Source organism: Podarcis cretensis, assembly GCF_951804945.1.
Source record: "Podarcis cretensis genome assembly, chromosome: Z".
Classification (NCBI taxonomy): domain Eukaryota; kingdom Metazoa; phylum Chordata; class Lepidosauria; order Squamata; family Lacertidae; genus Podarcis; species Podarcis cretensis.
The window spans coordinates 47,302,878-47,328,434 of NC_137184.1; the positions used below are offsets into that span (position 1 = coordinate 47,302,878).

The 25,557-nt window shown below is 46.7% G+C and overlaps 1 protein-coding gene across 11 annotated transcripts in view; it reads left to right on the plus strand.

Annotated features, from left to right (window-relative positions):
- The window catches only part of DLG3 (discs large MAGUK scaffold protein 3), a 117,255-nt gene that overhangs the window by 70,557 nt on the left and 21,141 nt on the right, over window positions 1-25,557 (plus strand). For 9 of the 11 annotated variants that reach the window (XM_079962704.1, XM_079962711.1, XM_079962707.1 and 6 more), the window contains 2 exons: window positions 2,795-2,951; window positions 3,710-3,812. In XM_079962704.1, coding sequence (XP_079818830.1) covers window positions 2,795-2,951; window positions 3,710-3,812 — 260 coding nt within the window. Of the gene's footprint in view, window positions 1-2,794; window positions 2,952-3,270; window positions 3,434-3,709; window positions 3,813-9,590; window positions 9,700-25,557 lie in introns of those variants that run through there. The other 2 variants (XM_079962713.1, XM_079962714.1) reach the window with 2 other exon arrangements.

The window sequence follows — 25,557 nt, forward strand, 5'->3', positions numbered from 1 at the left end:
TCCGCGTGGCCCATCACCTTCCTGGGCCGGTGGACCCTTTTATACTGGTAGCCGGTGAGGAAAATCAACCACCTGAGGACGCGGGGTGACATTACTTGAGGGATGTGCTTCTCGGGGGCAAGTAGGCCAAGTAGTGACTTGTGGTTGGTCACTACGGTAAAGGGGCACCCATACAAGAAATTGTGAAATTTCTTTATTCCCTTCACGATTGCCAGGCCCTCTTTGTCTATTTGCAAATAGTTCCTCTCGGCTGTGGAGAGGGTCTGGAAAAAGTAAGCCATTGGCACCTCTCTTCCATCCAGAAGTTGGTGGCCTAGGATGGCGCCAACGCCATAGGGCGAGGCGTCACATTTCAGCACCACCAGCAACCTCTCATCAAAGTGCGCTAGGACTGAGTTCGAGATGAGCAGGTCTTTGACTGCTTGGAACACGGCCTCCTGGCGCTGCCCCCACACCCATGGGGCCCACTTGTCCAACAGTCTGTGTAGGGGCTCCGCTACCACTGCCTTGTGGGGTAAGAAGGTAAAAGTTCAATAGTCCCAAGAAGGCCTGGAGTTCCGCCTTACCCTTAGGTGCCGGGGCATCAAAATAGCCTGCACCTTGTCCCCAGTCGGGTGGACTCTGTCTGTGTCCACCGTAAATGATAGAAAATTCACCTGTTGCACTCCTAGCAGACAGTTTTCCCACTTCACCTTGAGGTCGGCCGTCTGGAAACGGTGCAGGATGGTGTGGAGTCGGTCCCTGAACTCCCCCAGCGATCATTTTGGAATATGTCTGGTGCCACGCTGGCGCCAAATTGCAGCCTCTTGACACGGAACACGCCCCTGTGCGTTACAATCGTCTGTGCCTCGGCGGTGGCCCCATCCACTGGCAATTGCTGATAGGCCTGGGCCAGGTCCAGCTTGCCAAAAATCTTAGACCACCCTGCCAGGGTGGCGAGGACATGGCTGACCACTGGCACCGGTTATGCATGAGCCATAAGGGCCTTGTTTATGGTACATTTGCTTCCCTCCTGGAGCCTGGTTGGTCTTTTCCTGCAGGCCAATCAGTTGTTGCATTCTACAATCCTACCAGCCTAATAGACTGATTAACTTTCTCCTGGAGCCTGATTGGTCTTCTCCTGCAAGCCAATCAGTTGTTGCATTCTAGAATCCTACCTGCCTATTGTTCTAGGATCCAAGCTTAGTACATAACACTCAGAAAGGGCAGGAGCTTGCAGAACAATCCCTTAAAAACTCCATTTTCCACCTTTTCCCTTTGTGTGGCACAAAGACCGCTAGGGAAGCAGGGGTTAATGGCGCCTGGCATGCCTTCTCCCAACACCATGGGCTTGCTGGAGTCTGGTTCATCTCAACCTTTTCATGATGGCTCTTGTAGCCCCCCCCCCAAAGCAGGGCAGAGGAGGGAGGGCTGGGAGAAGCTCAGATAAAATGCAGGCTGCTGCTGCTGCGCTCCCCAGTCTGCACACTCAGAGAAGCTGCCACTATGATCACCGTCAACGTCTCTTCCTCCATGTCTTATGGGAAACGCCCTTTCCAGCAGCAACCCATTGCCAGGCACAAAAGAAGGACCAGGTACCAGGGCTCTCTGTTCTGTACTTCTTCTTGGGGAGGGGTCTGTGAGGCCCCTTGCTGGGTGGGCAAGCAGGGGCATGGTCCAAGCCTTGTTCACAAGCCCTGGGGTCAGTTGGCTGCTCTTTGGGCACAGTGCTGCTTCCAGAAATCCTCCCGGGGTACACCTGCCTCTTCCAGACCATCTGGCAGCTGCACTGAGGGTCAAGGTAACAGAGCCCTAATATTGCACCTTCATTTGTCCAGAGAAAGGAAGAGGCAGAGCTAGTGAGCAATGGGGTTGTATGGGGGGCTTCCAGCTTTGAGGGCTGCAAAGTGAAAGGGGTAATGCTGGAAGTCTGCATGCATCAGGGGGAGGGAGGAATGGGCCGTGTGCCAGCAAAGGGGGCACTTCAGAGTTGGCCTTTGTTGATTTACATGCCAAAGGGGTGGATGGAATCTTGTTGCTTGCATTCTGCTTTCTATATATTTCCTACAAGGGCACTGGAAGGTCTCAGAAAGGGGTGGGGTGTTTTTCCAGCTCCCTTTTAGGCTGTCACTGGAGGGACTGCGAAGAGAAGCCACACCTTCCCTCTATCTCTGGCACCTAAAGGAATCCTGCCTCACAATAGCCACTTGCCAGCTATTCCCCCACCAACCTTCCCGGACCTTCTCCTTAAGACACAGGTAGTGTCTTTGTTTCCTTCTGCGACTACCACCACCACCAGCAGCAGCAGAATATATTCTGCAAAATATACGTCTTTGCATCATTTACACCAGACACAGAATTCACCTTTTCTTGGTGCAGAAGTGGGGACTAATCTTTCTGACTTATAGAGTGCACATATCATAACTGCCCAGGGATATAGGATCATGCATAAGACCAGCCAGTCAATGCAGAGAAATGGTATCAGCTTCCCATGAGATGGAAACGTAGGAAGATTCCTGGTATTGCACTCTTTCCAGTTCATTCTCCATACTGGCAATTTGTTTCTGCTCTGAAAAGTAAAATGTAACTCCGTTGACCCACCCACCCACACTACTCTTATTGCCCTATTGAAGGTGTTGCCCTACATTTTTGAGATTTTAGGTTATGGTTGCAGCTCTACCGATTGTTCAGAGTGGGTAGCAGTTGTTGGGTGCCAACTGTGTGTTGCACGTGGGATGTTGAATAATGTTCAGGTGGGCCCTGACTCTGCCCCCGGCTATGTATCCTCTTCATGTTTGCCTTCTGTCCTTTACAGGGAGCCCCGGAAGATCACCTTACATAAAGGCTCCACAGGCCTGGGCTTCAACATTGTGGGGGGTGAAGATGGCGAGGGCATCTTCGTCTCCTTCATCCTGGCAGGGGGCCCAGCGGACCTGAGTGGGGAGCTGCGGCGTGGAGACCGCATTCTCTCGGTGAGTGGAACATGAGGCCCCTTTACTGGTGTTGCTCTGACGTCTTATTTAATGCGAGGAGGTGGATTTGGAGAGTTCTCTGGGCTCTGGTACACAGTTGCTGCTGACCTCTGAACTGGGAAGCAAGCAGGTGGGAGCACCTGCCTCCCCTGCCCCCCAACCTATCCTCCAGCCCTTCTCCAGGACTGGAGAGATTCTGCCCCAGGCACTAAGGTGTTAACCCACACAGAGCGGCTTTGCTCACACAGAGCAGCTCACCAGACCGGTCTGGCTTAGCCCAGCCCAGCGTTGTGGAAGCTTGCTTCCTCTTCACTCTGAGAAGAGGGAGGGAAAAGACCAACACGCAGCCGAACCTCCCAGCTTGAGCTTCAATGGAGCCTGCGTGTGGGGCCCTGCAGCGTAACGCTTGCCCCTTAAATGCACCGAAAGTGTGCAGAGGCCAGGGAGGCCACCTCCAGGAAGAAGCAACCAAGCTTGGCCAGGTCTGGTTTTCACTTCCTGAGAAGCTGTGGCGTTTGTCATGCAGCTGAGCACCTGAGACAAGTTGCTCCCAGCATTTTGGATGCAGGAGGGGCCTGGGATGTGCAGCTATGGGGGATTGAGAGGGTTGGTGTGGGGCTGTGGCTGTCGCAGGGTGGGGGGAGGGGTGGAATGTTGCATGGTGGGAAATAAGTGTGCAGTGCCATCATAGGAGGAGCAGGTGGCACCAGCTTCCCCTTTTCAAGGTGAGTTGACAGAGGCGGGGTCTGTTTGTCCAGGTGAATGGCGTCAATCTCCGGAACGCGACCCATGAACAAGCGGCGGCTGCCTTGAAGAGGGCCGGGCAGACGGTCACCATTGTAGCCCAGTACAGGCCTGAAGGTAGGAAACTCCCGGGGGGGACCCGCTCCAACCTGCTCCCCTTGAACCTTTCATGAGAACCAGGATCTCCCTTTGAGTTGTGTGCCCTGGTGCCAAGTCCTATTCGGCCAAAGTTCTGAGAGGACAGCCAGGCTTCTGGGCTGGCAAACGCTGGATGAGAATGCCTCAAAGTCAGGATTCGCTGGTTTATTTCATTCCTATCCCACCTTCCTTCCCAGGAGCTCAAGGTGGTGTACAGAACCCTATCATTCCCAACATTTCCTCACAAGAACTCTGTGAGGTAGGTTAAGCTGAGAGACAGGGAATAGCCCAAGGTCACCCAGTGAGTTTCATGACTGAGTGGGGATTTTAACCCTGGGCTCTTTAACGTGGAGTCTCTGCAGTGCCTGAGATTTGTTGAAAGGAGGAACTGGCAAGATTGGCAGCGAGTATGTGGACATTGGCCTTGGTAATCACACTGCTTGTTCATAGGCTGGAAAAATAAGGTTGGATCTCTGTAGCTTAGGATGGGGAACTATTGGCACAGGTCCCAATTAACCCTTCATAACCATTTTCTCCATTTGTGATACTGAAAAAGAGCAGGTAGAGGCATTGCTGCCTCGACTGCTTATCCGAGCCCCCCCTCCCCCGGAAGCTCAGCCAGGTTACCAGTCCCCAAAGAAAGCTGGGTTGAAATCACTTCTCTACAACTTTGCCTCGACTGCTTCCTGCAAGGATTTCTCCACAGGGAAGTTGATGGCGCAGAGCTGAACCAGCAGCCTTGAACTCCCTTGCCCATCAGTTCATGGGTGGGGACTTCTTCCACACAGTTTCTGCAGAGATCACTACCTGTAACTGCACCACAAGGTTGGTGTTGCTGAACATCACTTCTGGCTTGCATTATTATTATTATTACTATTACTATTATTATTAAATTTATTTTAATTAAATATTTTCTTGGTTGACAAAAGTACATGTCTTTTTCAGGTTGTACATTCTTTCTTTCAAATCAGTTACATTGGCTGTGAGACCTTAGTGCTGAGTACCATATAATGTTGGGGAAGAAGAGTGGGGAGACGAGGGGTGGTGTGGTGAGGCTCATATTCTTTTGTATAGTGTACATGTGGTGTTTTGTGTCAGCGTCAGCTGGGTAGGTTTTCTTTCTATTCATTTATTACATTTCCTTGGTAGTGTGAGAGGTTGGGGGCCCAGGGTGTGGTTGGCACTGGCAGAGGAAGGGGAGTGCGGGGGGAGTGCATTGCCCCCAGCAGCGTGATCCCGGTAGCGCACCCTCACCCCCAGGACGCACACCAGCCACACCCCCACCTGTTCTCCGCCCCCCCCCCCCGGTGCTGGCGCATGAAGCTCCGCCATTGGTGGTTGGTTGGCTGTGGTTGGCTGCAGTGGGATTTGTTTGCATTTGTGACGGGGGCGGGGCTTGTTGAGTCAGGTAAGCCAGATTGATTCATATGATTCTTGTCGTCTTGTTGTGCTGTGTATGTGATAAAGGGGAGCCATACTGGATTGAAGGCGTCCTCTTCTATTTGTCCCCATGTCAGTTTCAGTTTATTGGTTAGTTGACTAATTAGTCTCTGTTGACTAATGTTTCTGAACTCAGAACATCATAAACGCAGAAGTAAATGCTTCCGTTTTCGAACGCACCTTGGAAGTCGAACTTCTGAGGTGACTTCCTGTTTGAGTTTTCCGTTTTGAGGTTTCCGTATTGAGTTTTCGGTTTTCAAATGTTTTGGAACTTGAACGTCTTCCGGAACAGATTATGTTCGAAAACCAATGTACCACTGTAAGACTGTTTCCCATACAATTTGATACCATTGGCTCATGTTTACTCCTGACAGATCTCTCCAGTGTCTAGCTATGAGGCTTCTGGCTGCTGAGAGTAGGTGGGTTATGAGCTCTTTATAATGTGAGTGGGCATTATTAACTTGGACGATGTTGCATAAAGCCAGTTCTGGGGTGACTTCTAATACCTGTTTAGTTATTTTGCATATCTCTTGAAGGACTGCTATCCAGAAGGGTTGGATTTTAGGACATTGCCACCACATGTAGAGGTGCAGCCTCTCCAACATCTTAGTGAGGTTCTTGAGTGTATCAATGCCAGTTTCCGTGGTATTAAGTACCACCTGTGAGTTTCAGAGTGAGTTTCCTTCTTTTGGCTGATATGGACAAAGGGAGGTTTAGACCACATTCTGGTCCATTGAGTGGGGCTAATTTCATATCCTATGTCGTGCTCCCATTGTTGTTTGATTGTGTCAAGGGGGTTTGTGGGATTTTGGAGCAGCATTTTGTATATTGTGGAAACAATTCCTTTGCCATGCCCCCCTGCTGTCAGGAGAATGTTTTCAAAGCTGATCAAGGGTCCAGTGGCTGCTGATTTTACTGCTGGATTGTTTAACATGGCATGTAGTTGATGGTGTGCTAGCCAAGGTACTCGCGTGTCCCCTAGCTTGTCTTGTATTTCTTGTGTTTTTGTAGAAGTCTTTTAGACAGTGTAGGCCTTTGGCTTGCCATATTTTAATCTGGAGATTTTGTTCTGTGTGTTGGAATAGTGGGTGATAGGCCAGGGGGATGGGGATAGTTTGCCTATTTTTTTCCTCCATTCTTTAAACGTGGACTGTGTGAACCTGCTCTGGCTTGCTTTTTAATCTTTTCCTGCCACCTTCTTTGAGTCAGGAACTTGAGAGGCTTCCTTCTGCGACTCTAGTTCCCTATCAGGCATTCTGCAGTGGTTGATTTGGGAAGCACATCTGCCCTTCCTCTTCAGCAGGAAGTGTCTGTGTGTTTAGGAGAGAGATCTGAAAAGCAGAAGACCTGATCCAAAAACAGAAATGAAAATTAAAAAGTGGTGTATGGCCCACCACTGCATGAGCCCTGCAAGATGTGGGGCTGCAGGTTAAATAACTTAAGGAAAGCCTGGCTGCTGGTTGAGGCCAAAGACCTTTCTAGTTATGCACCCTAGTTTCAAGTGGACAAACAGATCCCTGTTGGAAGACTGCAGACAGGAACAGAGGGCTCCGATGACTTGTGATTCCGGTACTGAGGGGCATACTGCCTCCAACGATGGAGTGAAACACAAAGATCTCAGTTAATAGCCCCAAATAGCTTTATCTTTCATGGAATTGTTCATTCCTGTCTCTGTGACCCCTGTCTGGAGAATGGACTTGGTCCCTCAGGGTCTTTACAATTCAGCCATATAGAGGCCGGGCCACCCATTAAGCAAGGCGAGGCAACCGCCTCAGGTGGCAGGATCCACAGGGGCAGCAGATCTTGGTCTTTATTCTCCCCTTGTTCCCAGTGTAGACCTTCACTCATCCCTTATTCCTTGGAGGGAGGTGTGTGCTATTTTGTGGTACACCTCAGGTGCCAAAATGTCTTGTACCAGCCCTGAGCCATGTGTTTTGCAGATGTTGTGCCTGATCCTTTGCTCTTGCTTAGAGTTGAGTATCCGCACACACACACACCCCATTTACTTATGAGTTTTGGAACATAGCTGTCAACCGTCCCTTATTTGGAGGGAAACTCCCTTATCCCAGCACCGTTTCCCGCTGCTGTCCCAGATTGATGATGTCCCTTAAATTTCCTGGATTTCATGCTCGCCCAGCTCGGGAGGGAAGCAGCGGCTTGGGGTCCTCCGCCTTGAGAGAGAGCGCTCACAAGCTGCCGCATCTCCGTCTCTTCCTTTCCCCCCTCAGGGGCACGTTGTGAGGAGATGGGTGGCGACGGGCGGGCAGGCAGCCCCGCTCTTGAGAGACTTCCGCCGCACTGCCAGGGGAAGCCGTACGTGGCAGCTGGGGCTGCGGTGGCTGCGGGGGCTGCGGTGGCGGCGGCTGAGGAGGCAGCCTGAGGGAGGAGGAAGATGAGGGGTTGGGGAGGGACACAGAAGGGCGGCGCTTCAGCGGCCGCAGCGGCACCGCAACCGCCTCATGCCGGGTTGGGCAGCCTGGACGAGAGTCTCTTTCCCTCTCTCTCGGGCAGGAAAGGGCCGATGGAACTCCTCACGTCAGGACGATGGCAGCCCCGACGTGCTGCTTAGCATACCCTCCAACCACTGCAGCATCTTAATGTAGTGATTTCCCCCTCTGCATCCCTTTCATAACTCTATATTTATAAATCATTTGTCCATCCATAGTTCAAATTTTTACTACAAGTTTTCTGTCAATCCTACCAATGTATGTAACTCTTTCCAATAGCTTTTCAAATAAATTATAAACTTTCCCCATTCCTTATTAAAGAGGTCCTCTTCCTGGTTTCTAATTCTGCCTGTAAGCTTTGCCACCTCTACGTCAGTTTTGTCTGCCACTCTTCTTTGGTGGGAGTTGTAGACCCTTGGGATCATCTAGTCCAACCCCCTGCAAAACACGGTCACTCGCAGCCAAAGCAGCATAGCTCCATGAGTGCGGGATTTCTGTATAAGCTAAGCCAAAATCCCTTATTTTGGCTGCTGGTCCCTTATTTTCAAATCTGTAAGTTGACAATTATGTTATGGAATTTGTGTTTTCGTATGAAGAAATGGGATAAAAATGCTTTTGATAAACATGTGGGGTGGAAGGGGTGACACTATGAATAAGAAGTGCTTCACGTTGAAACTTTATTAACAGCACCAATAATTGGACTTTGGAGTCATATTGCACAGGAGGCAGCAAGGCCTGTTTTAATGATTCAGTGGATGGGGGGGTGGGTTTGGAGTTGCCATCTTTCCCCTGCCCCACGTTGATGGGGATTACAGTGCCTCAAACAGCTGTATAGCAGGAAGAAGTTCCACAGGTCAAGCTTTCCAGAGGCTTGCAAATGAATCCTGGGGGAAACTGCATCTCTCGCTTTATTTGCTTGCTGCCTAACAGGTGCACAGGAGCTGTGCAAAAAAAATAAAAGGTGGCAACCATCTCCCATTAGCTTGTGTGTATGCCTAGGGCTTGCCGATCAGAAGGTCGGCAGTTCGAATCCCCACGACGGGGTGAGCTTCCGTTGCTCGGTCCCTGCTCCTGCCAACCTAGCAGTTCAAAAGCACGTCAAAGTGCAAGTAGATAAATAGGTACCGCTCCGGCGGGAAGGTAAATGGTGTTTCTGTGTGCTGCTCTGGTTGGCCAGAAGCGGCTTAGTCATGCTGGCCACATGACCCGGAAGCTGTACGCCAGCTTCCTCGGCCAGTAAAGCGAGATGAGCACCGCAACCCCAGAATTGTTGGTGACTGGACTTAACTGTCAGGGGTCCTTTACCTTTCCCCCCCTTTTTTTGCATTAATACGCATCCAATGTGGGGGGAAACGGTCTGCGGACACAGCATGCAACAGGGTTATTGGACGATAAGCGCTAGCAATTGCAGAGGCGCAGGCGGTCATTGGAGGAAAAATATTGATTGACGTGGCAGGGGCGGTGCCAATCGGTGGGTCAGTAGACAGAGGTTGAGGTGAGAAGCAGGGACGGTGACCTTAGCGCTAAGCGGAGTATCGGAAGTGGGACTTGGAGGAGGAAGGCGGGGCGGCTTTGCGGCGGGGTTGGGATTGGTTTCTGGACGAACTCGGGACCGGTGGGCGGGACATGTGTGAGGGGAGCGCGGGCTTGCGATTGGGCCGGGGGGGCAGGCCTCAGAGGCAGCTCGCGCGGCGATTGGGCGGAGGCTCGGCACACGGGAGGGCGGTGCCTGCATTGAAGGAGGGCCTCCCGCGACTGGAGAGAGCGGAGAGGGCCGGGCCTCCAGTTGGACGAAGCCGGCTGCGGAGGCGGGGCTTCGGCGTTCCCGCCCGTGCGGGTGGCTTCGCTTTGTGCGATAAGGGGCCCGGCCAGGGTAGGGTGGACTGGGCGGCGGGTGGGAGGAGCTGCCGCTGATGCGGGAAGGCGCCGCGGCAGGTAAAGGAGGATCCCTTTTTGAAAAAAGAAGCCCCGCTCCTGTTGTAAGTGAAGAAATAGACCGAGGCGGGGGGGGGGGGTAGCCTGGGAGGCGAGTGACCGGCTGGCCCCCATCCCTGTCGGCGGCGGGGGCGCTGGCGTTAGCGTTGAAACTGACCGCTCCTCCCGGGCTGTGGCCAGATGGCCCCGGCGGTGGCTCGTTTATTCCCTTAAGTCTCCTTGAGGCGATGCGCCGGCGAGCTCCCTCAGGCTCAAGGGTGTGTTGGGGGGTGTAAAATAATAATAATAATAATAATAATAATAATAATAATAATAATAATGCTGTTCCTGTTAAGCTAGGCGTTTACGGGAAGGGGGCGGGCGGCACATGCTGGCGAGGGATTCGGGCGCCCCTCCCCCTGCTCCGCCAAGGTGGATTTAATTACTTAACAGTCATTTTGCGGCGGACCCTGCCTTTCTTACTCCTCGGGAAGGTTAAGGCGGCGTATCTCTCCTTTTATCTCCGCCTCTCTCTCTCCCCTGACCCGTGCGGCTCTCGAAATGCTGCCCTAACAGCAGCCCTGCGAGGTAGGCTGGGCTGAAATGAAGGGCTCTCTCACCCGTGGCGCGAGTAGCCCCAGCAAATAAGGTGAGCAATTTGGACCCTGAAGTTCTGGTTAGCTGCTGCACTGCACTGATGGGTGTATGTAGTTAAAATATATATATCTAAAATAAAAAGCATGGCTGTTGTGAATATGGTTACTCGCCCTTTGCCAGCTGGTGCCCCTAAAGGAGAATAGAAATCTACCTTGTGGCGAGTCAGACCATTGGTCTATCTGGCTCAGTTTTGCTTATTGTTATTAATTCAGTTTGTATGCTGCCCTTCATCCGAATATCCTAGGGCAATTCACAACACAGAAATACAAAATGAGAGCACCAGAAAACATAATAAGATAAAAACAAACCAATGCCCCCCCTCCCACAAACACATTTAAAAGGCCACAGGACGTTAATCAGCCAAATGCCTGCTTGGCACTGAGTGGCAGCTGCTGGTCACAATTGAGAGGGAGGAAACAAATTGGCTTGTTTGGGCCTGAGAGGCAGTCTCGCCCTTCTGCAAGTCCCCTTTCAATCTGTTCTTAAAACCCCATGGCAGAATAGGTTGCCTGTAAGCATGGCAAGCTGGAGGGAGGGCAGGCTGCAGAGGATTGTAGGTGGCTAACTGAGGCTGGAGTTAAAAGAGCTTCTCTGTAAGAGAGGCCAGTGGCAGCCAGTAGGTATGATGGATGGTTCTACAGGTTTTCCTGTGTTTGGAAGTAGCACCCAATGGCAATGAGCTGAAGGAGCTTCTTAGGGGATCACTGCGCCCATGAATAGCCTTTGCATTGTAAGGAGCAGTGCCTCCTTTGTCTTGTGCCAGGCTCAAGCTGTGTAGTGCACATAAAGGCAACAGGTGTCTCCTTTTCTTGGAAAGCTGTGTCCTTGCAATTGGGATTAGTGTGTGGCCTGCGTCCAAGTGTGTGGGTGGTGTAGCCAGTGGTCGTGCTTGGTGCAAATTTGATGTGAGTTGTGGGACTTGGTAGTGTTTGAATGGTGGTTATGCTATTCCCAAAGAGAATTTGTTACACAATACGCAGTCTTTCCTTTCCAAAACCAGTGGCTATTCAATGCCTGTGATAAATATTTGGTTTCGAAGCTCAAGAACTGTCTAGGAGTAGGGACCCATTTACAGTATTTTGGGCAGAGCTGTGGTTGTTGGTTACCTGTCTCTAATTAGATCCTTGCTGAAAGATTCAAGGATGCAAAGGCTGGTGGCAGTATCATTAGTTATATAGTATTTCACTGACTGAAGCCAGCCACTTTCAGATTGGAGTAAGTGGTTAGGGAGAAGGAGTTGCCGATCACAAAGAGAGAGAGATGGCCATATGAACACTGAACTTGTGCTTGAGAAGGATAAACCTCACACTGAATGCAACATTTTAAAAGTAGGAGGTTGTGTATTTAATCCCCTCACAAAGTAGTAGCGGGTGGGGTGAGAGCAATCAGAGCTAGCTGTATTAGGCTGAGTAGCAGCTGCTAAGGTGAGTAATCCAGAGATTCTCCAGAGAAAAACCTGAACAACTGGGATTTGCTGTTTCCTAGCTTGGCATGTTGCTGACCCCTAGCTGCACTTAGTTCAGGAACTTAAATAGTACACAGCAAAAGGTGTTGCCTGACATGGCCTCACTTATTTTGTCACAGGTGTCTTCCTGTTTTATGCATTATTTTCTCTAGGAAGGTTGTCTGTACATTGTAACTTGGTCATGGATATTTTCTGATCCTGTTCTATTCTACTACATTCCTACTTAAAGAGGGTGTGGAAGAAATTCTACAAGTGCAGCAGGCATACCAGGTAAGGGAGATAGAAAAACTGAACAGGGAAGAGCTGCCAATTACAACCATCACTTGCTTTTGTGTAGTGACTAGTCCATGATGCGTGTTGCCTGTTAGTGCAGAAAGGGAAGTTGGTTTGTACACTTGTATTTCAGGTTTCATTTGCAAAGTGAGATTTAGTAAAGTAACCTGAGCCACAATGTGGGTTGGGTGCTTGTGTTCAGCAAAAATGGAGCTGGAGATTTACAGCAGCTGCTAGCTAAATGTTAGAAATGCCATTTGGCTTTGAAGTGTTTGGCCTTACTGAACTGTATAATATGTTTAAATGACAGCTCCATTAGTATCCAGAGTCAGTGTAAAAAGGAGCTTTGTTATTTTTAATGTCATGCTGAAGAGTGTAGCACCAGAGACCTCTGAGAAAAGCCAGCAGCATCTGAAGGGCTTTTAGGTATGCAAGCATTTTGCTGTTCAGGGCCTTCTTAAGCTATGTTGCTCCCAGCATTGAGCTTTTGGGCTAGTGGGAACCTGTCTAAAACCAAAAAGACTCTGTGGTGGCTATGAATGTAAGAGACAGTCTTCTGAGCTTGTGGAATTCTTCATTACTTTAGGGCAGATGGGCTTTGTAGCTGAGGGCCAACTGGGTGGTTAAATCAAAAGTTCTAAGGTGGCAACTTAAAAAACCCCAATTTTAGCACAGATCTGAATGTCTCCTTCCTGCAGTTACATGATACTGCATTTCTAAGGCAGTTTAACATGCACTTGTGTTAACACTCAACATATAAATAAGAGGAACCCTCAAGCAGGGATTGGCATTACTGTGGGTAGAACAGAAAATAATGGGATTATAAGATAGCAGTGGAGCTTCATGCACATTGGCAGTGTGTGAAGACTGGGCAATGGAATATTTGGAATGCAGTTGAACACATTGAAGTAGTGGAGATATGTACTGACCCATAAGCTGTGTTCAGCCTTTAAAATACCCATGCCCGTATTTGTTAGCCTTTGAAGGATGTGATCATGCAGTAAAAGAAAACAAACCCCTTACTGTCAGAACCTGTAGTTTTTCTTGTTCTGGTTTCTTTTCCCTGCTATAAGACTGAGTGAAGCCATGCCTTTCAGTCTCAGGAAAGGGATCAAAGAGTGGTCTGAGCTTGGCAATGATGGTATACAGGTGAAACTCGAAAAATTAGAATATTGTGGAAAAGTTCACTTATTTCAGTAATTCAACTTAAAAGGTGAAACTAATACATGAGATAGACCCATGACATGCAAAGCGAGATATGTCAAGCCTTTATTTGTTATAATTGTGATGATCACGGCGTATAGCTGATGAAAACCCCAAATTAACAATCTCAGAAAATTAGAATATTGTGTAAAGGTGCAGTAGCTATTCAATCCATAGCACCTGCAATGGGTTCCTGAACCTTTAAATGGTCTCTCAGTCTGGTTCAGTAAGAAGCACAATCATGAGGAAGGCTGCTGACCTGACAGTTGTGCAGAAAGCCATCATTGAGATTCTCCATAAGGAGAGGTAATTGCAGAAGAAGTTGGATGTTCCCCAAGTGCTGTATTGAAGCACATTAATGGAAAGTTATGCGAAAGGGGAAAGTGTGGAAGAAAAAGGTGCACAAGCAGCAGGGATGACCACAACCTGGAGAGGATTGTCAGGAAAAGACCATTCAAACATGTTGGGGACTTTCACAAGGAGTGGACTGAGGCTGGAGTTAGTGCATCAAGAGCCACCACACACAGACGGATCCTGCAGATGGGCTTCAAATGTCGTATTCCTCTTGTCAAGCCGCTCCTGAACAAGAAACAACATCAGAAGCGTCTTACCTGGGCTAAAGGAAAAAAGAACTGGTCTGTTGCTCAGTGGTCCCAAGTCCTCTTTTCTGATGAGAACAACTTTTGCATCTCATTTGGAAACCAAGGACCCAGAGTCTGGAGGAATGGGGAGGCACACAATGCCAGATGCTTGAAGTCCATTGTGAAGTTTCCACAGTCTGTGTTGATTTGGGGAGCCCTGTCATCAGCTGGTGTTGGTCCACTGTGCTTCATTAAGTCCAGGGTCAACGCAGCTGTCTACCAGGAGATTTTGGAGCACTTCATACTTCCTTCCACAAACGAGCTTTATGGGGATACTGACTTCATTTTCCAGCAGGTCTTGGCACCTGCCCACACTGCCAAAATACCAAAACCTGGTTCAGTGCCCATGGGATTACTGTGCTTGATTGGCCAGCAAACTTGCCTGACCTGAACCTCATAGAGAATCTATGGGGCATTGCCAAGAGAAAGATGAGAGACATGAGACCGAGCAATGCAGAAGAGCTGAAGGCTGCTATTGAAGCATCCTGGTCTTCCATAAAACCTCAGCAGTGCCACAGGCTGATAGCATCCATGCCACGCCATGCCATGCCATGAGGCAGTAATTGATGCAAAAGGGGCCCAAACCAAGTACTGAGTACATATGCATGCTTCTACTTCTCAGAGGTCCAATATTGCTCTATTTGCAATCCTTGTTTTGCTGATTTCATTTAATATTCTAATTTTCTGAGATTGTTAATTTGCAGTTTTCATCAGCTGTATGTCAAGATCATCACAATTATAACAAATAAAGGCTTGACATACCTCGCTTTGCATGTCATGAGTCTATCTCATGTATTAGTTTCACCTTTTAAGTTGAATTACTGAAATAAGTGAACTTTTCCACAATATTCTAATTTTTCGAGTTTCACCTGTAATTACTGTGAAAAGCAAAACAAAAGTTCTCACTTGCTCCCAGTACCCTAAGCATATAACCAGAGAAATTAGTGTAGAAGGAACATCCTGATACCTCTGTGGGACTATCTGTTCTGCTAGATGTGGCTAGCAAATCCCAAGTGAAAATAATTTTAAGTGGATGGTTTTTAGTCTAAACCTCTCAAAGAAGATGGGCAGGATACATAAGACTCAGGCATTACCTTGGAATTGCAATCCCTCCCTCAGGGTGTAGTGATTCTAATGGCACTGCACATAAGATATGGCACCAAGTGAGGCTTTGAGGCTTACTGATCAGGAATAGACACTGTAGATAGTCAACATGATCTCTGTCTCTGGATCTTGTACTGTATGGCTAAAACTGTCATAAGGATAGTATTTTCTTAATCTTTTAATTGTATTGAAACTTGCAGTTATTTCAGGGAAAAGATTCATTTATTCTTTGCTGCTATCTTACAATACAGTGTGAGCCTGATAGGCTAACAGTTTTGCCTTATAATTTTATCGCAGTGGGCAATTCATTTCAAGCATTGATGATGAAATACGGTAGTATACTGGAGGTAGGAGGTTTTCAATCTGCTCGCTTCTCAGGTTTGCATTTGTGGCAATTCTGCTGTGTGCAACCTGCAGCTAAAATGCTGTCAGCTGCAGAAAGGAAGAGATTAACCCTCCCAGTCAAAATGCACCTCACTGTCAACTTGAGCTGAGTGAGTTAACTACTGTGGTTAGTGTGGGATGATGTATTCCTGGCTCTCACAAAAACCTTCATGCAGCTTGATGCTCAGCCTAATACTGAAGCTTTGCAGCCAGTTAGAGGTTAATATAGCAACTGCTTCCCTTACTAGCTGGGTTTACCATAGAAACAAATCCTGTAGGAGGGTGGGGGTTGGGTTTACAGCAAACACAAAACCATCGTGTCAAAAACTAAGGCTCATTGTGCAAGTGTGGGGGTTGATATGTGGACAGTAGCCCCATTGATTCCAAGTCCAATACCACTGGGGAACCTGAGGCTTTGAAGACCTTGGAACAAACAGATTTCTCCTGACTGGGTTGGGGTAATGACACCCAGGTTCTTGAACTCATTTTGAACTTTCAGAAGCATTTAGCATGCTTTTGGCCATGGATAGAAGATACCAGCACTGGGCTCCTTTTTATTTCCCTGAAAGCATTTGTTAAGAGTTAAATTTTCCTTTTGTTGAAAAAGGGTGCAATGCAAGTTTTCTGCCCTCTCTTTCCCAAGGCTCACTGCTGTTTGGAAGGTTTATGCTCTCTTTTACTGAAGTTCCAGCACCTGCATTTTGCTCATTTGAGAGGCTTCTACCTTGTTCTACCTTGTTCACAGCCCAAAGTTATTGAGGCAACTTACAAAATGTTTTAAATACAATACAGTAAAACAGACAAGAGTTGCTAGGGATAATTAGAGGTGTATACAAGTTTCTCCTTGCCTGTTGAATCTCTGGATTTCAGTATCTCTCTGAAGAAATAATCCCAGTGCAGAAATTACTGCATACTCAGTCAGTTGTTAGCTCCTCACAGACCAAGTCTTTCACATCATGCTGCTGCTATCTCTCATAGTTTATGGCAGATGCAAGAGGCAGCAGGGGAGTAAGAGTGTTTACAAGCTTCATTCCAGTCCTCAAGGTGCCACAGGATTTTAGCAGCTTGTGCAGTAGTTCAGAATGTGAACTTGATTTTATAGCTGTTGAGGCAATAGGTTTCCAACACTATACGTGGGGGAAATGAAGGTGCGCCTTCTTTGAATTCTGTGGTTTTACATATGAAGACATAATAACAATCATCTGTTCCTTAGCTGGTCTTAAAATTAGGCAAATACAACCTCAGATGAACCACATACACTGTGTCATGATTTTTTTTTAACACATAAGGCCAAAATGGAAAAGCCACATGTGAAAAACAAAGTACACCTTATGATTCATTTGCTTATGATTCAATAGCTTTAGCAGCAATAACATGAAGTAATTGTCTGTAGGCCTTTATCCGTCTCTCACATAGTTATAGAGGAATTTTGGCCCATTCTTCTTTATAATGTTGCTTCGCTTCATTGAGGTTTGCTGGCATTTAATTATGCACAGCTCTCTTAAGGTCCCGCACAGCATTTCTGTTGGGTTGAAGTCTGGATTTTGACTGGGCCATTGCAACACCTTGATTTTGTTCTTTTTCAGTCATTCTGTTGTAGATTTGCTGGTGTGTTTGGGATCCTTGTCCTGTTGCATGACCCAATTTCAGCTAAGCTTCAGCTGCTGGGCAGATGGCCACACAACTGACTGTAGAATACTTTGGTATACAGATAAGTTCATGGTCAAGTCAATGGCTGCAAAGTTCCCAGGTCCTGTGGCTGCAAAACAAGCCCAAATCATCATTCCACCACCACCGTGCTTGACAGTTTGTATGAGGCTCTTGTGCTGACATGCTGTGTTTGGTTTTTGCTAAACGTGGCACTGTTCATTATGGCCAAACATCTCCACTTTGGTCTCATTTGTCCAAAGGACATTGTTCCAGAAGTCTTGTGGTTTGTTCAGATGCAACTTTGCAAACCAAATCCATGCAGCCATGTTCTTTTTAGAGAGATGAGGCTTTCTCCTGGAAACCCTTCCAAGCAAACCATACTTGTTCAGTCTTTATCCAATTATACTGTCATGAACTTTAACATCTAACATGACAACTGAGGCCTGTAGAGCCTGAGATATAACTCTTTTTTGCAATTTCTCTGAGCACTGCATGGCCTGACCTTGTGGTGAATTTTCTGGGACATCCACTTCTGAGAAGATCGGCAACTGTCTTGAATGTTTTCCACTTTTGAATAATCTTTCTCACTGTAGAATCATGGACTTAAAATAGGTTGGAGATGGCCTTAGAAGCATTCTGAGTTTCATGGGCAACAGCAATTGTTTCTCTAAGAGCATTGTGTCGTCTTTCCTCCTTGGCATTGTGTTAAAACACACCTGAATGCTCCAGACCAGCAAACTGATAAAACTTCGGCTTTTATAGAGGTGGGCATATTTGCTGATGATCAATTAAGCAAGGGCATTTGATTAGCAGCCCCTGTCTGCTGCTTAGCCTCTTAATTCCTTTGGAAACAGTAAGGGTGTACTTAGTTTTTCACACATGTTTTCTTCATCTTGGCTTTATTTCCATTGAATAAATCATGACACAGTGTATGTCATGTGCTGTTGTTCATCTGAGGTTGTATTTACCTAATTTTAAGGTAAAGGTAAAGGTACCCCTAGGGACGCAGGTGGCGCTGTGGGTTAAAGCCTCAGCGCCTAGGACTTGCCGATCGAAAGGTCGGCGGTTCGAATCCCTGCGGCGGGGTGCGCTTCCGCTGCTCGGTCCCAGCGCCTGCCAACCTAGCAGTTCGAAAGCACCTCCGGGTGCAAATAGATAAATAGGGACCGCTTACCAGCGGGAAGGTAAACGGCGTTTCCGTGTGCGGCTCTGGCTCGCCAGAGCAGCAATGTCACGCTGGCCACGTGACCCGGAAGTGTCTCCGGACAGCGCTGGCCCCTGGCCTCTTAAGTGAGATGGGCGCACAACCCCAGAGTCTGTCAAGACTGGCCCGTATGGGCAGGGGTACCTTTACGGGCCAGTCTTGACAGACTCTAGGGTTGTGCGCCCATCTCACTTAAGAGGCCAGGGGCCAGCGCTGTCCGGAGACACTTCCGGGTCACGTGGCCAGCGTGACATCGCTGCTCTGGCGAGCCAGAGCCGCACACGGAAACGCCGTTTACCTTCCCGCTGGTAAGCGGTCCCTATTTATCTACTTGCACCTGGAGGTGCTTTCGAACTGCTAGGTTGGCAGGCACTGGGACCGAGCAGCGGGAGCGCACCCCGCCGCAGGGATTCGAACCGCCGACCTGCTAAAGAACAAATGATTGCTATTATGTCCTGATATGTAAAACCACAGAATTCAAAGAGGGTGCACTTTCTTTTTCCCATGACTGTACATCACAAAAGCAATAAACAACTTTTTCCCACAGTGTTGACTTCTTTGCTCTGAAGGCAGCCCGGTTTAGGGAAGTTTTTAATGTTTGACGGACTATTGTATTTTAATATTTTGTTGGAAGCCGCCCAGAGTGGCTGGGGAAGCCCAGCCAGATGGGCGGGGTATAAATAATAAATTATTATTATATTGGAGTATTAAGATTGGGAATGTTTGTAGGAAACATATATATACCTTAAAGCAGGGGTTGGCAAGGTTTACTGGGCATGGGCTGGATCACTCCTGCGGAGATCCTCTGTGGGCCGGACCAGCACAGCGTGACTTGGGAAATCGCATCTGCGCATGTCCACGGTACCGGAAATCGCTTCTACACATTCCCAGACGCCAAAAATCGCACCTGCGCAAAAAACAATTTTTGGTGTCGGCATGCACAGAAGCGATTTCCGGGGCCACGGACATGCACAGACGCGATTTCCAGCATCTGGGCATGCGCAGAAGCGATTTCCGGAGCCATAGAAGAGAGTCCCCGCGCCATGCTGCGCCGGTTTAGCGCAGTGTGCAGGGACTCGCTGAGTTGGAGGCTCGGTTCGGGGGTGGCTCATGGGCCAGTTAAGCGACCCTCATGGGCTGCTTCCAGCCCATGGGCCTTAGGTTGCTGCCCTCTACCTTATAGCTTTGCAGTGGTATAAGTCACAACTATCAAACTTTTAGAAGACATCTGAAGGCAACCCTGTTTAGGGAAGTTTTTAATGTTTGATGTTTTATCATGTTTTAAATATTCTGTTGGGAGCCACCCAGAGTGGCTGGGGAAACCCTGCCAGGTGGGCAGGGTATAAATAATAAATTATTATTATTACAAAAAGGGAATTGTAACTATCACCAGGTATAATGTAGGGGTATGGGGATGTGAGTCTACACTCACACTGCAAAATTCCTAATCTTTAAACCCTTAACAATTACCAAATCAAAATAATCCTTGATGGTATTACCTGTTGCCTAACATACTACAGCCAAAGGTATAGATAAGTGCAGGCTACTCACCATATATCAAGCTTCATCCGCCACCATCATCCCAATGGAAACAAGGCTCTCACTACAGTACTGTAAGACAGGGTTGTTCCGCCTGGCCTTTGGCTTGGAGTCAATTTTATTCCCTCCCCCTCTTTCTTTCTTTCTCCTTTCTCCTCCTGTGATGAGGCTGCATTTTAATTGTTTTAATGTTGTATTTTAATCTTGTTTTTAAGTTGTATTCATTCAACACATTTTTATTATTGTTTGTTAGCCGCCCTGATCCCCACCATGGCTGGGGAGGGCGGGGTATAAATAAAATTTATTATTATTATTATTACTTACCTGTGTAGCTGACAGCTCCTTCTACCTAGAGATTGATTCCTTTCTGGCTTTTGAGGCTGACCTGTCTTCTTTATTTATGTCTTTCATTTCACTGTGTTGTCTAATCCTTGCTCTTGGATCCAGTAGGATTGAGTTGGTTTTCCCCTTTTTCCTGCTTGCCCTGTTTCCTGCCACTAGATTCTGCGAAGCTTTGAGAATAGGCACTATTCTGTGCCTCAGGGCCTGGAAGTAAAGCACCTGCCAAACTGCAGAGCCTGAAGACTGGTTATTTAACTCCAGATTTCTGTTTAACCATTCTGAATGGAATAAGGACCTTGGAGCCCTTGCTGAGTCTTTGTGGAAGCTGCTTCTAAGTTGCTGTGACTCTAAAAAGCTTAGTTGTCAGTTGCTAGCATGTATTAATGGGCCCAAGAGTCCCTCCTGGCTCATGCACTCTTACTACTGTACCTGAAGGTTAATAGCCATGTCTGCCCAATTTTATGTGGCACTTTTAAGGATATTGCTTGACACCTGAATTGGACCTACTACTAGTAGTGATGTGTTTGGTAGAAAGAATCTCTGGGAGTTGCTGTGTTACCAGTAAGAGGCTTATGCTAAACTTGCCTGTGGTTAATGTTAAACCTACTTCCTCCCCCACCCTTCTCTTGGCTATTTCTGCAGAGTACAGGTGGTATTTTCTGTAGCAGGAATTATTCATGTGCCAGTTCAGAAGGAGCGTGGTCAGTCTTAGCTTGGGTTTACGAATAGATAAACTAGGTAGCAATGGAATTGTCATTCAGGGACTGTTTTTCTGAACATGAACATGGTAGCATATTTTCATCTCTGCTGAACTCATTTGCCTGTTCTAGTCTCTGCTAGATATCAGGGTAGTACCAAGTGGAAATTCTGTCCCATCTTAGCCCAGGTTAAGAGGATTTTCAAAACTTCATTTACTGTTATGCTTGCTTCAGACCCAGCTGTATTCCACAGTTGCTACACCAGGAGTGGAACCTATGGCTGTCTAGATATTGGATTAAAACTCCTGTCATTCCTGACCATTGAGCATGCTCACTGGGATGCTGGGAGTCCATCCGTATCTGGAGGCTCTGCATCTTAGCTATGGTAACATTAGCCTGAAGCGGGTAATCAAGTTGGGATAATACACGTGCCACTTCTCTAGTGTACAGCCATTAACATTTTCTCTTCAATTATTGAAAGGTCCACTAACCAGTTCTATTACATTCTATAGTGCAGCTTTAGAATCCTACATGGTCTGCTGAAAAGGCCTTTGATAACGTCTCCTGCCTGTTTATGATAAAACTGTTAGAAAGGATGGGGTTTGTAGAAACCATTATAAAAGGTATAAAAGATACAAATATAAAAGTATTATAAAAAATGTACAAACTGCTGTTGGAGTGGGAAACTAAAGAGGAATTTGTGAAATTGAGCATGATTAAGTGGGCACAAGATGTGGGTCACAATATTGATTATGAATTATGGGGGAAGTTGTGGAAAATAAATATTAATTTTACACCTTGTTATGCGCTAAAAGAAAATATGATGAAAATGACCCACAGATGGTATTTAACGCCCACCAGATTGGCAAAAATGTCTAAAAAAAGAAAAAGGTATATGTTGAAAGTGTAATGAAATTGAGGGATCTTTTATTCACATGTAGTGGTCCTGTAAAATCATTAAGGCATATTAGGAAACTGTATATAATGGATTTAAAAAGATACTTAAAAAAACTCTTGGAGATGGTAACAACGGAGGTCCCCCAAAAGAAAAGAGTGTACTACTATATGCCACTGCCGCAGCTAGAATATTATTGGCACAAAGGTGGAGAACAAGTCTAGTACCCACTAAGGAAGAATGGCAATGTAAAGTGTTCGAATATGCTGATCTTGCTGGTCTGACGAACGGGATAAAAGAAAATGAAGATGAGGCATGGGCAATATTTATTGACTATTTCAAGAACCAGTATAGACAAATACATAGCTTAGCAGGTTTTGAGTAAAACCAGCAGAGTTGAAATATTTGATAGATAACAAACGATGATTAAAAAGAGTTGAATTATGCAGAGTAGTAGAAAAGCAAAGGAACCAGGAAAAGGGTGGAAGGGAAGTCATATGGTATATGTATACATGCTGTATTTGGTACGAAGTTGTAAGTGGGGGAGTGGAGGGGGTTAAATATGCTCTATGTTCCTGTTTTTGAAAATGCAAATAAAAAATAAATGGTGTTCCAACCATTGGGGGGGGGGGAATCCTGCATGGTCTACTACAGCAGTCTAATGGGGATTAACACAGCTAATGGTACAGAGACTATATTACCTGAAGAGGTTTAGTATATTTCCAAACTTTGATCAATGCCTTTTCAATAATTCTTGGCAAACTTGAGCTGACAGGTTTACTTTTTTCAAACATTTGTTACTCTTTTTCTATCCAAGTAAATATAACTAGATGATGATTTAGCCAAACTTTATTATTTCCTAGTGTATTGTTGGGGTAAAAGTGTGGGACTAGGATTCAGGAGACACTGGCTTAAAATTGCACTCAGCCATGAAGCTCTGTTGGTGACTTTCGTCCAGTAAATCACACTTTACTGGTTGTTGTAAGGATTAAATGTTAGATGTGAGGAACAATGTATACTGCCTTGAGATCTTTGTATTAAGTACTGGATATAAATATAATAAATAAAACTCTTAGGAAAGATCAGCTGGGAGTATGTGAATAAAAGCCAAGGAATTTTTTTAAATTGCACAATGGAAGTGGATAGTTACATAAGGTCAAGTGAACCTACCTAGTCACATTCTGCATTAGAAATAAGTAGCATAAATGCTAAACTTTGCTTCTATTTCTTTGCAGTTGTGAGCCATAGCAAAAACATTTTCAGTCTGCTTTTTTAGATATTTTGCATAAGAACTTTTTAAATATATTTTTAAATATATTTTGCATAAGAACTTTTATTATATGCAGCACAAGCCTACTGACCAAGTTAGTGCTGAGTTGGAATTGTTTTAGTTTACAAGTTTTTGCCAAATAATTTTAGCGCAGAATCTATAGAGGTCATTAGAAGCTGGAATTGATTTTGCAGAGTTTAGGTTATAATTTTGAGAAGAGATACTCCTACTTATTCTTAACATGGTTAAAACGGGTGCTTGACTGGGTACCCAGATGAGAGTAAGGCTGTTCACCAAATTTGTGGCTGTGCACGTGTGTGCATGCGCATGCGTGGATGTGACTGCTTATGGCATGTTTTCATGCATGCACATGGTGCAGGAGGACATATGAGAAAAAACTGCTTTTTAGTAGCTTCTTCTTTACTCAATGAAAAGAGTAGTTTTCAGTTTCTATGTTGCCTGTATGCTACATAGACAGGATTTCTGTTTTTCAATGAGCTGCAAAAAGAAATGCCAATATGATACTTAAGGTTCTTGCTTTTGCAAACAGTGGTACCTCAGGTTAAGTACTTAATTCGTTCCGGAGATCCGTTCTTAACCTGAATGTGTTCTTAACCTGAAGCACCACTTTAGCTAATGGGGCCTCCTGCTGCCGCCGCGCTGCTGGAGCACGATTTCTGTTCTCATCCTGAAGCAAAGTTCTTAACCCAAGGTACTATTTCTGGGTTCGCAGAGTCTGTAACCTGAAGCATATTATGTAACCTGAAGCGTATGTAACCCGAGGTACCACTGTACTAGATTGTTAGCCTGAGGGCAAGGACTGTAGTGATCTATAGCCTGCTCTGGGAGGAGTTTTGTTTTATTTTGTTTTTGCTGAAGAGCAGGTTACAATTTCTTTAAATAAAACAAGATATTCATTTAGATTAAGGTCTGCTTAAATTGCTGTATATCTATGGATGCCAGAAGCACAGGAATTTATGGTTTAAAGCAGGGGTTGGCAAAAAAAATTAGCCGCAGGCTGGTCTACTGTCTCTCAGACCTTATGGCAGGCCGGAGAAGCGGCACCAGTGGGGGAAAGCTGGAAGAAGAGGCAAGGGGGGCAAGTAGTCCTCCTCCCCAGCCCCAGCCGCTGTGCTTACCTTCCCTGGGGCTGCTGCCACCACCAGCGCTGCTGCTGCTTCTTGTTGGGTAGGCAGAGCGAGCTCATCCGTTCTGCTCTCTGGTCCACAGGAGCACCAGGGTGGCGGCAGCGGAGGGAAGATGAGAGGCGCGAAAGGGCTGGCTCCGGAGAGGGGCTCCTTAAAATGGCGCTCAGCCAGCTTAGCCCAGACCCCTTTCCTCCTCTAGGCAGGGCGGGGAGAAGCCAGGAGGAGGGAGGGAGGAAGCACCGCCGTGGTATGTGTGAGGAAGGCGGGGGGATGGAATGGCACAGGGGGAAAATGGCGCAGCCCAAACGAACAGAATCCCCACGCCAATCCACGGACAGTCCGCGTGCCGGATCCTAAAGGCATTTGGGCCTGATCCGGCCCATGGACCTTAGTTTGCCGACCCCTGGTTTAATGTAAATATTAAATATGACCAAGCTTTAAATAAGAGTTAGCATCAGTTGTTCGTGGCAGCAACTTTATGCCTGGATGAATAACTACTGACGAAGAAGCAAGTGCAATGAAAGGAGGAATGTGGTAGAATTCTGGAGAGAAAGGTAGAGCCCAAAGTTATAGTGAGGGAAAGGGGCTGTCCTAGTGAAAACCAGGCCTTGCCTGCTTTACATCTCAGTAAGCCAAAATATGACTTAACATGACCACGCAAATGTGGTGGCTTTTTATTAGGACCTCACACTTACTGTAGCCAAGGTCTGTCCTATGATTGCAGATTGTGGTTAAGGAGGAGAGCCCTTACCCACAATCCTGGGTTCAGATGTCATGCCAGACCAAACCTTGACTGCTGCCATCCTGCACTGACTTAAAAAGCCCAGAGAAGAGCAAAGTGGCCGCAGTTGCCTTCTTGGGAACCAGCGTGATCATGCATTCATGCTAAGCCATTATTAGCCATAGTTTTGGTGTGCCAAGGATATCCATGCTACCTCTTCCCTGTTGAAGAAAATCCCTCCATTTTAACAATGAAACCAATGGTAGGGTAAGATTCTGGGTGTGTTGGTGGTGATGGGGTCAGCGAACCTTGCTATTTTCAAACACATTAATCTCATTAATCGCATTTGCACAGCTCTGATCAGAGTTTGTTCCCAAACAGTACTGTCCATTTGGTTTTGTTCCCATTCCTCTTGTTTGTAGAGGTTTAGGGGCTGTTGTCCGTGAGACTGCAAGCATTACGTTGACTGTTCTGGTGTGCTTTGTCAATATTTTCTTTCCAGGAAAACTTGCCGGGGTCTCTGTAGCATGAGTGTTGCAAGGTACTTAAAAGATTTGTGGCATGGTCCATAGATACAAATTTGCATAAAGTTTTCCTACAGTATATGTGCATGTACTGTATGTATATATATTCCAATTTAGATTTTAGAATCTCAGTGTTGCAGAATTCAAGCCAACAAATTTCCCATCCAGATCTTCCAGATAAATGGATTAATTTATTTTGCACCCT